At 38.5% G+C, this 13,291-nt stretch overlaps 1 protein-coding gene and 1 long non-coding RNA gene across 22 annotated transcripts in view; one reads left to right on the top strand and one right to left on the bottom strand.

The window, feature by feature from the left end:
- LOC122456218 overlaps window positions 1-1,107 on the top strand; it is a 30,090-nt gene extending 28,983 nt beyond the window's left edge. Inside the window, exon 4 of one of the 2 annotated variants that reach the window (XR_006274962.1) lies at window positions 1,051-1,107. This is a non-coding gene — a long non-coding RNA (uncharacterized LOC122456218). The remainder of the gene's footprint in view (window positions 1-1,050) is intronic. The other variant, XR_006274963.1, reaches the window with a different exon arrangement.
- The window catches only part of MYO5A (myosin VA), a 203,691-nt gene that overhangs the window by 106,112 nt on the left and 84,288 nt on the right, over window positions 1-13,291 (bottom strand). For all 20 annotated transcript variants that reach the window (XM_043494658.1, XM_043494662.1, XM_043494668.1 and 17 more), the window contains exon 4: window positions 8,042-8,186. In XM_043494658.1, coding sequence (XP_043350593.1) covers window positions 8,042-8,186 — 145 coding nt within the window. The remainder of the gene's footprint in view (window positions 1-8,041; window positions 8,187-13,291) is intronic.

Here is a 13,291-nt window from a genome sequence, read left to right as displayed (position 1 = left end):
AAATTGGGAACTGAGCACAGAGACACTGACTGCCCAAAGTCACACACAAGATCTGTGGAGGAATAGGAAATTGAACCATGAACTCCGTGAACTAGCACCCTAACTACTGGACTATCCTGCCTCTTCCTTCTCCTTTTTTAGTCTATGAAGTGCTACTTCCATCTCCACCTAATCTGATGAATATCTGTCTATACATTACAAATGCATGTGATTGTTCATATGTTTTTCTACCCCTCTGCTAATTGTCCATGAGCCAAAATTTCGAAAGGTGGTTGCCAAGATACCTCTGTGCAATGTTTTGAAGGTAAAAGAAGATTTTGTGAAACAATTTTGGCACTTTGCAACAAGTGAAATTTCAAAGAGTCAAAAAACATTAATTGACTCAGTTTTCCTTAGCCTACTTTCCAATACTGCCAAAGTACAGATATATTTAGATGTATTTAGGAGAAGCTGACATTAAAAACAATTTAATTTAAAAAAAATTCTATTCACCTCAGATTCTGTCAAATCATTATTATTTTTAATACAAAATTATTTGGCAGTGTCCCTTTTGACTCTGGGATTTCTTGAATTTTATAGGGTTCTCATCATTATGTAATTCTATTTCCAACTGAATCTCCTCTGCATGGTTCTGCTACAGAACCAGCAGGCAAGTACTTTTATTTAAATTGAAAATGGTGATTTCAACATCCGGGAGCCACTCTAAGCCTGGATGAGAATGCACCGTGATTATCCTAAATATATACATGTAATGTGCTCCCATTACACAGTTCAGAAAAGAATAGAATCAACTAAAACCTCTAGTTTTATATTATACTGATAGGAATCTGAAAATAATAAGTCTCGTGTTATTGAAGTTCACAATCATCCCCATATTCTCTTCTTCCAGACCATATAATTAAACACAGAGACATCATAAACTGTAAAGAAAGAGGGAAAGGGAAGAGGAGTTGTACTTGTTGAGGTTTACAGCTTTATTATGCTGATTTTGGAATGCCTCCAAAAAAGGTTTACTATTTTACTGAAATATTTTGTAAATTGGAGTATCAGCAGGTTGTACTTAGAGAAAAGGCAACAGAGAACCCGCCTGGAAGATACAGCACTGTAATTCCTTACAGGACTGCTTTCTTGGGCAAGTACAGCATTTGCAATTTAAAAAATCAATGTTTGCCAACTTATGTGACGTAGTTACCACAGTTATTTTCTATAGGAGTAAGACTGAAATAGGACAACTTGTGTTAACATTTGGGAAATGCTGACTCTTACACCGCTTAGCATTGTAGTTCCAAAAAAAGAGGTCAAAACATGCAAGGATCCAAATGCTAATTATGTGATTTATGTTTCCAAGACAAAGACGAGTGTGTCAATGGCCATTTGCTTCTTTTTCTACTGCACATCTTACTAAAACGTCTGGCCAAAATCTGTTTAAACTTGTTCAGATGAAGCATTTGACGTATGAGGAATGAGAGAGAGAGTGAGCATGCAAGACACACACACACAACCTGGCAATGGTTACGATATAAAACCTAAAACGTATAGAATAGAAAGAGAAGGCTCAAGGGAAAATTCATGCTCATTGTCCAATGTAAAATTACCAGTATAAGGACCTATCAGGCAAATCTATTCACATGAGTAAGAATTATTCATGCAAGTTGTCACAAGAGGAGCTCCACAGAACTCAGTGGGCCATACCGTTCCCTTCCACATTAAAACCCGGAGTGGGGGCTTCTACAGAAAGAAAATTCTGCAAGGAATCATTTGTTGAGATTCCCCAACACCACCCTGTCAGGAGAATGGTTTGTCCCGCAGCAAAACAGTCATGGGTCTCACCCCCAAAATCTGGCAGATCCCAGGGAGCTGTGGGATGCCTGGATCATCTGGGCTGAGGTCCTGAGCCTCTGGAGTGGGAGCCCCTCTCCAGTGGGGCTTCGTGGTATTGTGACTCCATTGGAGTATCTCTAACCGACACATTCTCCTGGCCACAGCTGCCTCCAGGATGCTATACATAAGATTCAGAAGGCTGGAAAGGAGCTGATATGTTCTCTTTCAGCCTGTTTGATCCTCTCTTGGCTTCCCCCAGGATAGACTCCCAGACTGGGCTCTACCAGATCAAGGTGGGAGAGGGTGGGATCAATGCCCTAGAGGCAGCTGAACCCCCTTTTCACATGGAAGAGAAGATCTGGGCAAAGACCCCTCCATGAGTGTACTGGAGGCAGGGGGGGAAGAGTGCAATCCATCCCAGTGAAATTACTTGGAAGTAGAGATTTACAGGATTGGGCCCATATGCGCAAAAGTGATCTAAAACAGAGATCTCAACCACACTGCACTGGCCAGATCCGTCCCACAGAAGATAGTTATGTGACCTGCACAGCATAGTCAGATTCTGCAGAACCTGAGGTGTTTCTGTTTAAAAAAAAAAATTAGCCCTCATTTTTGCAAAAACAACTTTTCAAATCTGAACTGAGTGTAGAACGATGCAGTGTCATCTGTCTGAGTCTGCAGACAGCCTGAAACAATTACTATGAGGTGTGAATTTTCCCACCTGCCAGTAATTTCATTGGGTTGGTAGCCCTGAAGTCTAATGACATTTTAAATGTAAGCATTAACTATTTCATTGTTTATTTTAGCAGTGGAGTGGGGAATAGTCAGAGTGAGGATCTGGTAGCTGTGGCAGGAAGGGAGATGCAGAAAGAAAAAGAGACACAGACAGAAAAGAGGGAACAAGAGAAAAGAAAATGGGCAAGTAAAAGAAACAAAAGGCCAATTTCTACCCTTGACATTTCAAAAACATCCACTTAACAACAGTTAACTCCACTGTGGAGGAGTCTTAAATGCATATACCAGCTCATGGACTATCACTAAAATTGAAATTCAGAACTCTCTACAAAGTAAGATTGATATCCTTGATCTAAAACATACCTAGATTTGTTGCTTTATATAAACTGATGCTGTGAGCAGCTGAATGTCAGTCAATGCCCACTGAAGCTAGGAGTGAGGCTTATGGACTGTAGTAATACTAACATTCAGCCTTTACTTAGCACCTTACTTTTTCAAAGCACAGTGCAAACATTTAATTAATGGTCAATGTTAACTTATAACCAACCACTTTCAATGGAACTGTCCACACTTCCAGGAAACCATAGACTGGTCATCTAATTATGAAAGAGAGTTTTCTCGTCAATCATCTACATTGGGGGGAAATAATCAAGCTGGCAAAAACAAAGTCTAAAATATTAATATATAAATTATTAAAGTAGCTCCAAGGTGCAAATATTAAGATATGCCCACTGAATTTCAGGTATAAAAGAGTATCATGACTAGTTATGCTAGAGACCATTTAAATATATAGTATCAGGAAGTCACAGGGAATAAATAAATAAAAATGATGGGAAAACATGACCTTCCAAGAGAATTCAACAAGGCCTACCATAAAACACTAAGATTATTGCCCTAAATATAGCAGTCATATGAATATTTAATCACTAATGAAGAATGAAATGATCAAATCTTTAAGGAAACGAACAAATGAATATAAACTGGCCATCAGCAAGTTTAGGCTTGAAATTAGATGAAGGTTTCTAATCATCAGATGAGAGAAGGTCTGGAACAGCCTTCCTAGGGGAGCAGGGCTTCAAGACAGAACTTGATAAGTTTATGAAGGGGATGGTATGGAGGATAATGCCTACAATGGCACGTAGCTGATCTGTGATTGCAAGCAGCAAATATCTCCAACGACGAGTGATGGAACACTAGATGGGAGAGCTCTGAGTTACTTCAGAGAATTCTTTCCCAAGTGTCTGGCTGGTGGGTCTGCCCACATACTCAGGGTCTAATTGATTGCCATATTAGGGGTCGGGAAGGAATTTTCCCCTGGGTCATATTGGCAGGGACTCTGGGGGTTTTGCATCTTCCTCTGTAGTATGGGTCATGGGTCACCTGCAGGTTTAAAGTAGTGCAAATGGTGCATTTTCTGTAACTTGAAGTCTTTAAATCATGATTTGAGAATTTCAGTAACTCAGCCAGAGATTATGGATCTATTATAGGAGTGGGTGGGTAAGGTTCTGTGGCCTGCAATGTGTAGGATGTCAGACTAGATGGTCATGATGGTCCCTTCTGGCCTTAAAGCCTATGATGACTTAACCTATTTTTAAAAAAAAATCCAACCGACAAATTGCAATTTTAATATGTATTATGGATTTTAGCCTCATTAATTAAAGAATGCAAATAAAAGTGAGATTAAAGCAGTAATGACCCAGAGAGAAGCCACAAAGAGGAGGATAATATGCATCATCATAAAAAAATTAATAATAGTAAAGGATAAGAACTTGGACATAGAGACAATATAGAATACATTAGGCACATTAAATAAACAGTCAAGGGCAAATGGAAGAAAAGATAAGTAGTACAAAATGGAGAAAGGAAAAAAGCACTTTAGAATATAGGCATAATATGTAAACAAGTAGCTCACTACTTCAGTGCAGAGAAATTCTGTATAGTTATTTAATGAATGGGGTGCTGAAATACTCACTTATAATTCCAACGTATGCTTAAATTACACTTTAAATGACAGTATCTTTTATAAATAATTCACAAAGGAATAAATTTGTTATAACATTCTTTAGGCACACAAACAAATGATTTCAGTTTATTAGTGCTAAATATTTTAAAATATCATTTCCACGTGTTTAACATTTCATAACCCATTCTAAAAGAAATTCGTTATTATTCAAGAATTTGGAACTACTGAAATATTGCTGGAGGAAGGATGGTGTTGGGTTAAGGCACAAGACTGGAGGTCACACTGCCATAGACTGGGTGACCTTGGGCAAGTCACTTATTGCCTGGTTGTCTCAGTTCCCCTTCTGCGTAACAGAAATAAATTACCACCTCACAGACATTTACAAGGGTTAATTCATTAATGTCTGTAAAGCAATGAGCCCCCCAGATGGAAGCAGCTATAAGTGAAAATATGATTGCTATTTCATCCACACCAAATTCTATACACGCCTCTTTAGTCGAAGCCAAGTTCTTCAAATATACATAGCAATCTAGATGTCAGGTACCTTATGTAGCTCACTCATAGACTGCTACTGTCTTGAAATACCCAACATACAGACTGCTGTGAAAAAGATATACACGTGTTGGATTAAAATTTAAATAAATGTTGATTTTGATATGGAACAGCAGAGTTCAGAGCAGGCCCTAGGCTGAGCCTGACCGTTAGAAAGAGATATGTTTCCCAGCTAACACACCACGGCTACACTAATTGAAATAAATGCCTCTCTGTAAAATTACAAGGTTGGTGCTAATTGTACCAGCACAACCCTAGACAAAGAGTCTGTTCTAAGAAGTGATAAGAACTTTGTAAAAACAACTGTCCTCCGGAACACAACAATAAGATTTGTTGGCTCTCACCCTTGGTACTCTCTATCTTGCTTGTTTTCTTTTGCTGTGTAGCAAGTAGTATGGACAGATCTATTGAGGCCTGTCATGCCCCAGTAATTGTAGAAGGGCTATGTTAAAGGAAGGATAGGTAATAAAATAGAGATGTAATAAGAAATATGTTAAAGTGAAATAGAGGATGAATGCAAATGTATGTTTGGCTCGAATGGGTGATAAAATGTTAGAAATGCCGGCTTGAGAATTACAATCCCATTATCACTTGACTAAAGAATGTATGGAGTGAAATGACCAGGTGACCCCGAGGGCAAACCGGAATCTACACTCCACCCCCAAGCACCCCAAGGGCGAAGAGGGGAATGAAGAACCAAAGAACAAAACAACACTGAGCTGTCATGGACGTACTATTTGCTGATTAAACATTACTTCAAACATGGGATTGATTGATTATGTGATTGATTATCACTTCAAACATAAAAACAGCGTGATGAAGCAGATTCCATAGACTGGTATAAGAGTGAATTCCTATAAAAACAGAATCTAAAAACTGAGAACTTTGAGTCTGGTTCTCCAACCACCCTCCAGGAGCATCGGATGTGCATCTGACAAGACTTGGCTCCATCTTCGTGTCCAGGCTACCTGGCCAGTGACTTGGCATGAGCAACTCCTAGGCTGGTAACTATAACAACTTTGCAGAACTTGTGTGTGTATATGGTGTGTGTGAGTGAATGAAATCTTATAGCTATAACTGATTGCTTACTCTGATTCTTCCTGTATTCACAATAAATGTGGCATTTTGCCTTATCCCCTTTAATAAGATGCTGCCGGTTTTTATTTTATTGGTATAACATAATTGGTGGAGAATGCGGGCAATGTTATATTATCCGATGCTCCTGGAGGATGGTTGCAGAATCAGACTCAAAGTTCTCAGTTTTTAGGTTCTGTTTTTATAGGAATTCACTCCTCTACTAGTCTATGGAATTTGCTTCATCATGCTGTTTTTACGTTTGAAGTGATATTCAATCACTGTTCCCTCATTTGAAGTGATGTTTAATCAGCAGATGGTACATCTGTGACAGCTTGGCGTTATTTTGTTCTTTGGTTCTTCGTTCCCCTCTTCGTCCTTGGGGTGCTTGGAGGTGGAGTGTAGATTCCAAGCCAAGTTCTTGAAATATACACAGCAATCTAGATGTTGGGTACCTTATGTAGCTCACTCATAGACTGCTACTGTCTTGAAATACCCGACATACAGACTGCTGTGAAAAAGGTATACATGTACATACATAGAATCATAGAATCATAGAATATCAGGGTTGGAAGGGACCTCAGGAGATCATCTAGTCCAACCCCCTGCTCAAAGCAGGACCAATCCCCAATTTTTGCCCCAAATGGCCCCCTCAGGGATTGAACTCACAACCCTGGGTTTAGCAAGCTAATGCTCAAACCACTGAGCTATCCCTCCCCCCTATGGTATACATAGCAGTCTATATGTCAGGTATTTCAAGACAGAAGCAGTCTATGAACATGCTACATCAACACTTATTGCACCATGCTCTACTATTCTTTTGAAATGGGTCTATTATGTGGTCAACATGCAACTCAGTGTTTTCACATAGAGGATTCACCAGGCTTCTGCCCTTTAAGCATATTATTCTCTCCTTTTCCCTTACACATTCTTAACTGGGCATGCAGTTAAACTAAGGTGTCCATCTCATCACTTTCACTCCATCTGCGCTCTGCTTCATTCCCAGAGGGTACTGCATAATTGCCACACCAGAATGAAAAACTCAGCCATCTTGTTTACTGGCTATATGTCTTGAAGGACAAGGATGTCAAAAACTTCTATCTATAACAATAGGGCATGAGGATCAATTTTATTAACTGTACATGAACAAACACCCTTTCAAAAAACTGAAATATTTCAAATTCTCAGGTTGGCATGACCTTGAGAGAGGCAGGCTGGATTTCACAGCCCACTTTCCTAGGTTGAACAATCCGTTTTCAAAGAACACTTAAAGTACGAATTCATTCTCTTGCAGTAATGGCATCATTACAGTATTTTAATTTCATGTATCTGTACTCTTCAGACACTATGTAATTTTCTTTTGCCCCTTAAAATACTGGATGATGAGTTATTTTCCAAACCCGAATTGTACAGCTCTGGCTTCACTGATATGGGTAAGAGACAGTTCTTCAAAGTCTGGGTATTGTTAAGATTACCCATAGATTAACCATCTTTTCTGTTGGGGTTATACGTAAATACTGTAAAATATTTGCATTCTTAAAGCACAATTGTTCCCTAAAAATAGTTAGTGGTCCAAAAATAGCCCTCTATTACTTATTAGTCTGAAACATTGTCCCTTACAGATCTGATCAAATTTTAAACCTAAATTCTAAACAGTTCCAATGGATCCTTCCCATTACCTATCAAATGAGTACTGTCTGTGAGAGACAAAACTTTTTTTTATTGTTTTGCTAATTTCATGGGTTTATTAGGTTTTGAAATTTAATAAAACAGTGGAGCAAACAGACTTAACACCTTCTACTAAGTACAAATAAAAGCAGAATCAAGTCCACTGACTGGGAACTTAAGATCTCATTTCTATGGGAAACACAGAATTCAAAGGTTGTTTTCACAAACCGGGCCATCTGTTTATACGCTTCTTCAGCCACAGCAAAGATGTGTGGATCCATATCCCCCATATTCTGACCACTGTATGCATTGATGATATCTTCGCCATAGATAGGTAGCTGCTCATAAGGATTTATGGCTACCAAGACGATACCTACAAAAGAAATGGAACAAAAGCTATTAATAATGGCTGATTTGGAAATGTAAAAGTGTTAAAAGCCAGGGGTATGTTGTTCTAATCTTTCTTAAATGTTTAGCTTGGAGGAGAATAAAGACCTGATCTGAAGCCCATTGAAGTAAGTGGAAAGACAATATTTTGATGGGTTTTGGATTAGGTACTAAATTTGAATCCTGAAAGTTTGAACACAGTTTACTTTCTTGCTTGTAAGAAAATCACCAGGGAGAACTTTTACCCTTTCCCCATTTTTAAAGTTTTGGGTTTGAAGAATGAAACGTTGCTTGAATTTAGAGTAAGTCAGCCTGACATTGATTGATGATGAACAGCCAGCTCTACCCAGTAACAAGATCAGTGAGGACTGTACTTCACATCTTTTATTATAAATCATGGCCTCTGATTTGCTCAGTTACAATTTTTGGGATCTAACAGAAAGGCTCTGAAATAAAATAGTGCCCACTTCTCCCATAGTAGCTTAATGATGTCAGACATGTCAACCATTTGTGCATGATGTTATGGCATCACATGCCAATATTATACATTTTTAGTATAAGAGAACTAGTATTAGAAATTTTGGTATAAATATTTCTAATAAACAATGGCCTGATTTTGAATAGTGGCCTCCAACAAGTGCTCAGAAATAAATGTACGGGTACTGCATAGAGCTGGCACACCTAGGCTCCTGACTGAACTTTGAAATCAAATAGTTAGATATTTAAAAGTGCTATAACACACTCCCACAATTATTTCAGACCAAGTTGAAAGTCAGGCCAATATTTTTAACTTACTATATCTCCCACTTCAAGTCTCTCATGACTGCGACGTAGGGAAGCAGTTGCCAAGTGGACAGAAAGAATTTGTAATCCAAGCTGTGGCCATCTAATAAGCACACCAGGGATCATTCTATGAAAGACAACTTGAATGAAGATATCTACCTCATTCCCCCATACCAGATATTTCTATAGCAGTGTCATATCTAAATATACTCAGAAATCAACCTTCTCTTTTTCTATAAAGCACTAAAAGTCTGTAATTCAGGGAAAGAAACAAGACACTGTGCAGGCCTAAATATTATGACTGAGACATAAAGTAAGTGGAACATTTTTCTTGGAATAGCAAAGAAAAGGCATCTGATGCTCCAAATATCATCCCAGTTTTACAGATGACTAAATCATGTCATATATTCACAGATCAAGCAAACAACAAAATAAAAATACAGACAAGCTTTCTAATGAGCAAATACCTTTCAGAAAAGGATTGGAAGGATTCTCTTCTGGTCCTTTAGATATATTACATGTTATACATCAAGACATAACTATGTAATCTGTGATACAAAGACCTCAGTGTTTTTCCATCAGCCATGACTTCACTGGGATGACTCAGGAACTAGAACTTAAAGTCTCTATTATTTCTTTTAAAAAAAGGATGCGAAGCCCTTATGATTTAATGAAGAGTCAAGAACGAACACATGCACACTAACCACCCGCAAGTTAAGGGAATTTTTTTAGGCGCCAATTTTACAAATCCTGCAACTGAAAATATGGACAGCTAATAAAAAGTTAGATAGAAGGAAATAACTGGATCATATTCTAGTCCCCATCACAGGTGTACCAAACAATTTGTAGTCTGAGTTTGACTGAAGCCCAGAAATGGAATAGCAGAGGTGTTACAGACCAGTATTAAGGTACACTGGCAGAGCTGGGTAGGAGCACAGGAATGGAACAGTCCAGGTGCTACAAATCAGGATTAAGGTGCACTGGCAGATCTTTGTGCAAAAGGATGAACAATGCCTGCCCAGAACATGCTAGGCTTCTCAGCAAAGCCAGATTCACCCACACAAAATTAAAAATAAGTAAGACTACAGTTAAGCTAGTTGCACAATGAAGAGGCTGGGACCAGGATCTGATGCAAGAGATTAATATAGCTGAACTGCTCAGTAATAGTGATCATAATGTTATTAAATGCAACATCCTTGTAAAGGGAAAAATACCAAAGAAACCCACCACAGTAGCATTTAACTTCAAAAAAAAAAAGAACTACACAAAAGTGAGGAAGTTAGTTAACTGGAAATTAAAAGGAACAGCCAAAGAGTGAAAAACCTGCATGGAAACTTTTTAAAACCACCATAATAGAAACTCAAATGAAATGTGTAACCCAAATTAAAAAAAACAGCAGGAGAACCAAAAAAATGCCACCATGGCTAAACAAAAGACTAAAAGAGATGGTTAGAGACAAAAAGGCATCCTTTAAAAATTGGAAATCAAATCCTACTGAGGAAAATATAAAGGAACATGAACTCTGGCAAGTCAAGGGTAAAAGTATAATTAGGCAGATCAAAAAAGAATATGAAGAGCAACTAGCAAAAGTGTGAAAAACTAATAGCAATTTTTTTTAAGTACATCGGAAGCAGGAAGCCAGACAAACAATCAGTGGTACCACTGGACAATGGAAGTGGTAAAGGTGCACTCAAGCAAAACAAGGCCATTGTGGATAAGCTAAATGAATTCTTTGCATCAGACTTCTCTGCAGAGGATGTGAGGGAGATTCCCACACCTGAGCCATTCTTTTTAGGTAACAAATCTGAAGAACCATCCTTGATTGAGGTGTCAATAAAGGAGGTTATAGAACAAACTGATAAATTAAACTAATACATCACCAGGACCAGATAGCATTCACCCAAGAGTTCTGAAGGAACTCAAATATGAAATTGCAGAACTAACCACTAGGGTAGGTAACCTATTACTTAAATCCACCTCTGTACCAGATAACTGGAGGTTAACTAACATAACGCCATTTTTTTAAAAAACAGGCTCCAGAGTTGATCCTGGCAATTACAGGTCAGTAAACCTAATTTCAGTACCAGGCAAATAGGTTGAAACTATAGTAAAGAATAGTATTATCAGACACACAGATGAACATGATGCATTGGGGAAGAGTCAACATGGCTTTTGTAAACGGAAATTGTGCCTCACCAATCTATTAGAATTCTTTAAGGTTGTCAACAAGCTTGTGGACAAAGGTGACCCAGGGGACACAGTATACTTGAACTTTCAGAAGGCCTTTACAAGGTCCCTCACCAAAGGCTCTTAAGCAAAGCAGACAGTCATGGGGCAAGAGGGAAGGTTCTCCCATGGATCAGTAACTGGTTAAAAGATAGGGGGAAAAGGGTAGGAATAAATGGTCAGTTTTCACAGTGGAGAGACATAAATAATTGTGTCCCCCAAGGAACTGTACTGGGACCAGTACTGTTCAACATATTCATAAATGACCTTGAAAAAGGGAGAAACAGAGAGGTGGCAAATTTTGTAGACAGTACAAAATTATTCAAGATAGTTAAGTCCAAAGCAAATTGTGAAGAGTTACAAGAGATCTCACAAAACAGAGTGACTTGGCAACAAAATGGCAGAAGAAATTCAATGTTGATAAATGCAAAGTAATGAGCATTGGAAAAACATAATCCCAGCTATATACACAAAATGATAGGGTCTAAATTAGCTGTTACCACTCAAGAAAGACCTTGGGGTCATTCTGGATAGTTCTCTGAAAACATCCACTCAACAGGCAGCAGCAGTCATAAAAGCTAACAAAATGTTAGGAACCATTAGGAAAGGGATAGATAATAAGACAGAAAATATCATAGTGCCACTACATAAATCCATGGAAAGTCCACATTTTGAGTATTGCATTTAGTTCTGGTTGCCCCATCTCAAAAAAGATGGATTTGAATTGGAAAAGGTACAGAAAAGGGCAACAAAATTATTAGGAGTATTGAACAGCTTCCACACAAGGAGAGATTGAAAAGACTGGGACTATTCTGTTTAGAAAAGAGATGACTCAGGGGTGACATGAGAGAGGTCTATAAAATCATGAATGGTGTGGAGAAAGTAAATAAGGAAGTGTTATTTACCCCTTCACAGAACACAAGAACCAGGAGTCACCCAAGGAAATTAAAAAGGAGTACTTGTGGCACCTTAGAGACTAACAAATTTATTAGAGCATAAGCTTTCGTGAGCTACAGCTCACTTCATCAAATGCATCCGATGAAGTGAGCTGTAGCTCACGAAAGCTTATGCTCTAATAAATTTGTTAGTCTCTAAGGTGCCACAAGTACTCCTTTTCTTTTTGCGAATACAGACTAACACGGCTGCTACTCTGAAACCAAGGAAATTAATAGACATCAGGTTTAAAACAAACACAAGGAAGTACTTCTTCATGCAGTGCACAGTTAATCTGTGGAATTTATTGCCAGGGGATGTTGTGAAGGCCAAAAGTATAACTGGGTTCAAAAAAAGAATTAGATAAGTTCATGAAGGATAGGTCCATCAATAGCTATTAGCCAGGGTGGTCAGGGACGCAACCCCATTCTCTGGGTGTCCCTAAACCTCTGACTGCCAAAAGCTGGGACTGGAAGACAGAAGATTGATCACTCAGTAATTGCCCAGTTCTGTTCATTCTTTCTGAAGCATGTGGCACTGGCTACTGTTAAAGACAGGACACTGGGCTAGATGGAGCATTGGTCTGATGCAGTATGGCCATTCTTATGTTCTTAGGAGCAAACTCATGTCTCACTGATGATGGATGAACTCCAATATGGTGTATTGGAGAAGAAGAGTGTCAGCTGCTTGTTAGCTACTGAAGCACCTCCCATAAACTGCTCTCAAAAATATCTCGCTTGTCTAATAGGAGGCTGTTTGCCACCTCTTGCAAACTGAAGGAAAGCACAGTGATTACAACACTGTGAAAATACATAGGAGAGTAATGGTACAAGCATGTTAGCCTCAATAGCTCATTGACACTGGCATTGGTGGAACTGGCAAAGAGACTTACAAACAAACAATAGTGCAGGTTTGCTTCAGAACAGAAAGAAAAAAGTTCCAATTTCTAATCTGAATCAATAAATTACTAGTGCTAACAAACAAAAATGCCAAGGGCTGAAGCTATTTTAGCTGATCCTAGTCCGAGGTAACCTTTTGACTTTATATTTTCCTCCACAGGAAAAAAAAAAAAAGTAGGGCTGTCAAGCGATTAAAAAAATTAATCACGATTAATCACACTGTTAAACAATAATAGACTACCATTTAAAT

The sequence above is a fragment of the Dermochelys coriacea genome, chromosome 10, assembly GCF_009764565.3.
Source record: "Dermochelys coriacea isolate rDerCor1 chromosome 10, rDerCor1.pri.v4, whole genome shotgun sequence".
Taxonomy (NCBI): Eukaryota; Metazoa; Chordata; order Testudines; family Dermochelyidae; genus Dermochelys; species Dermochelys coriacea.
Note: the sequence above shows the minus strand (reverse complement) of the source record. Positions and strands in the feature narration are given on the sequence as shown.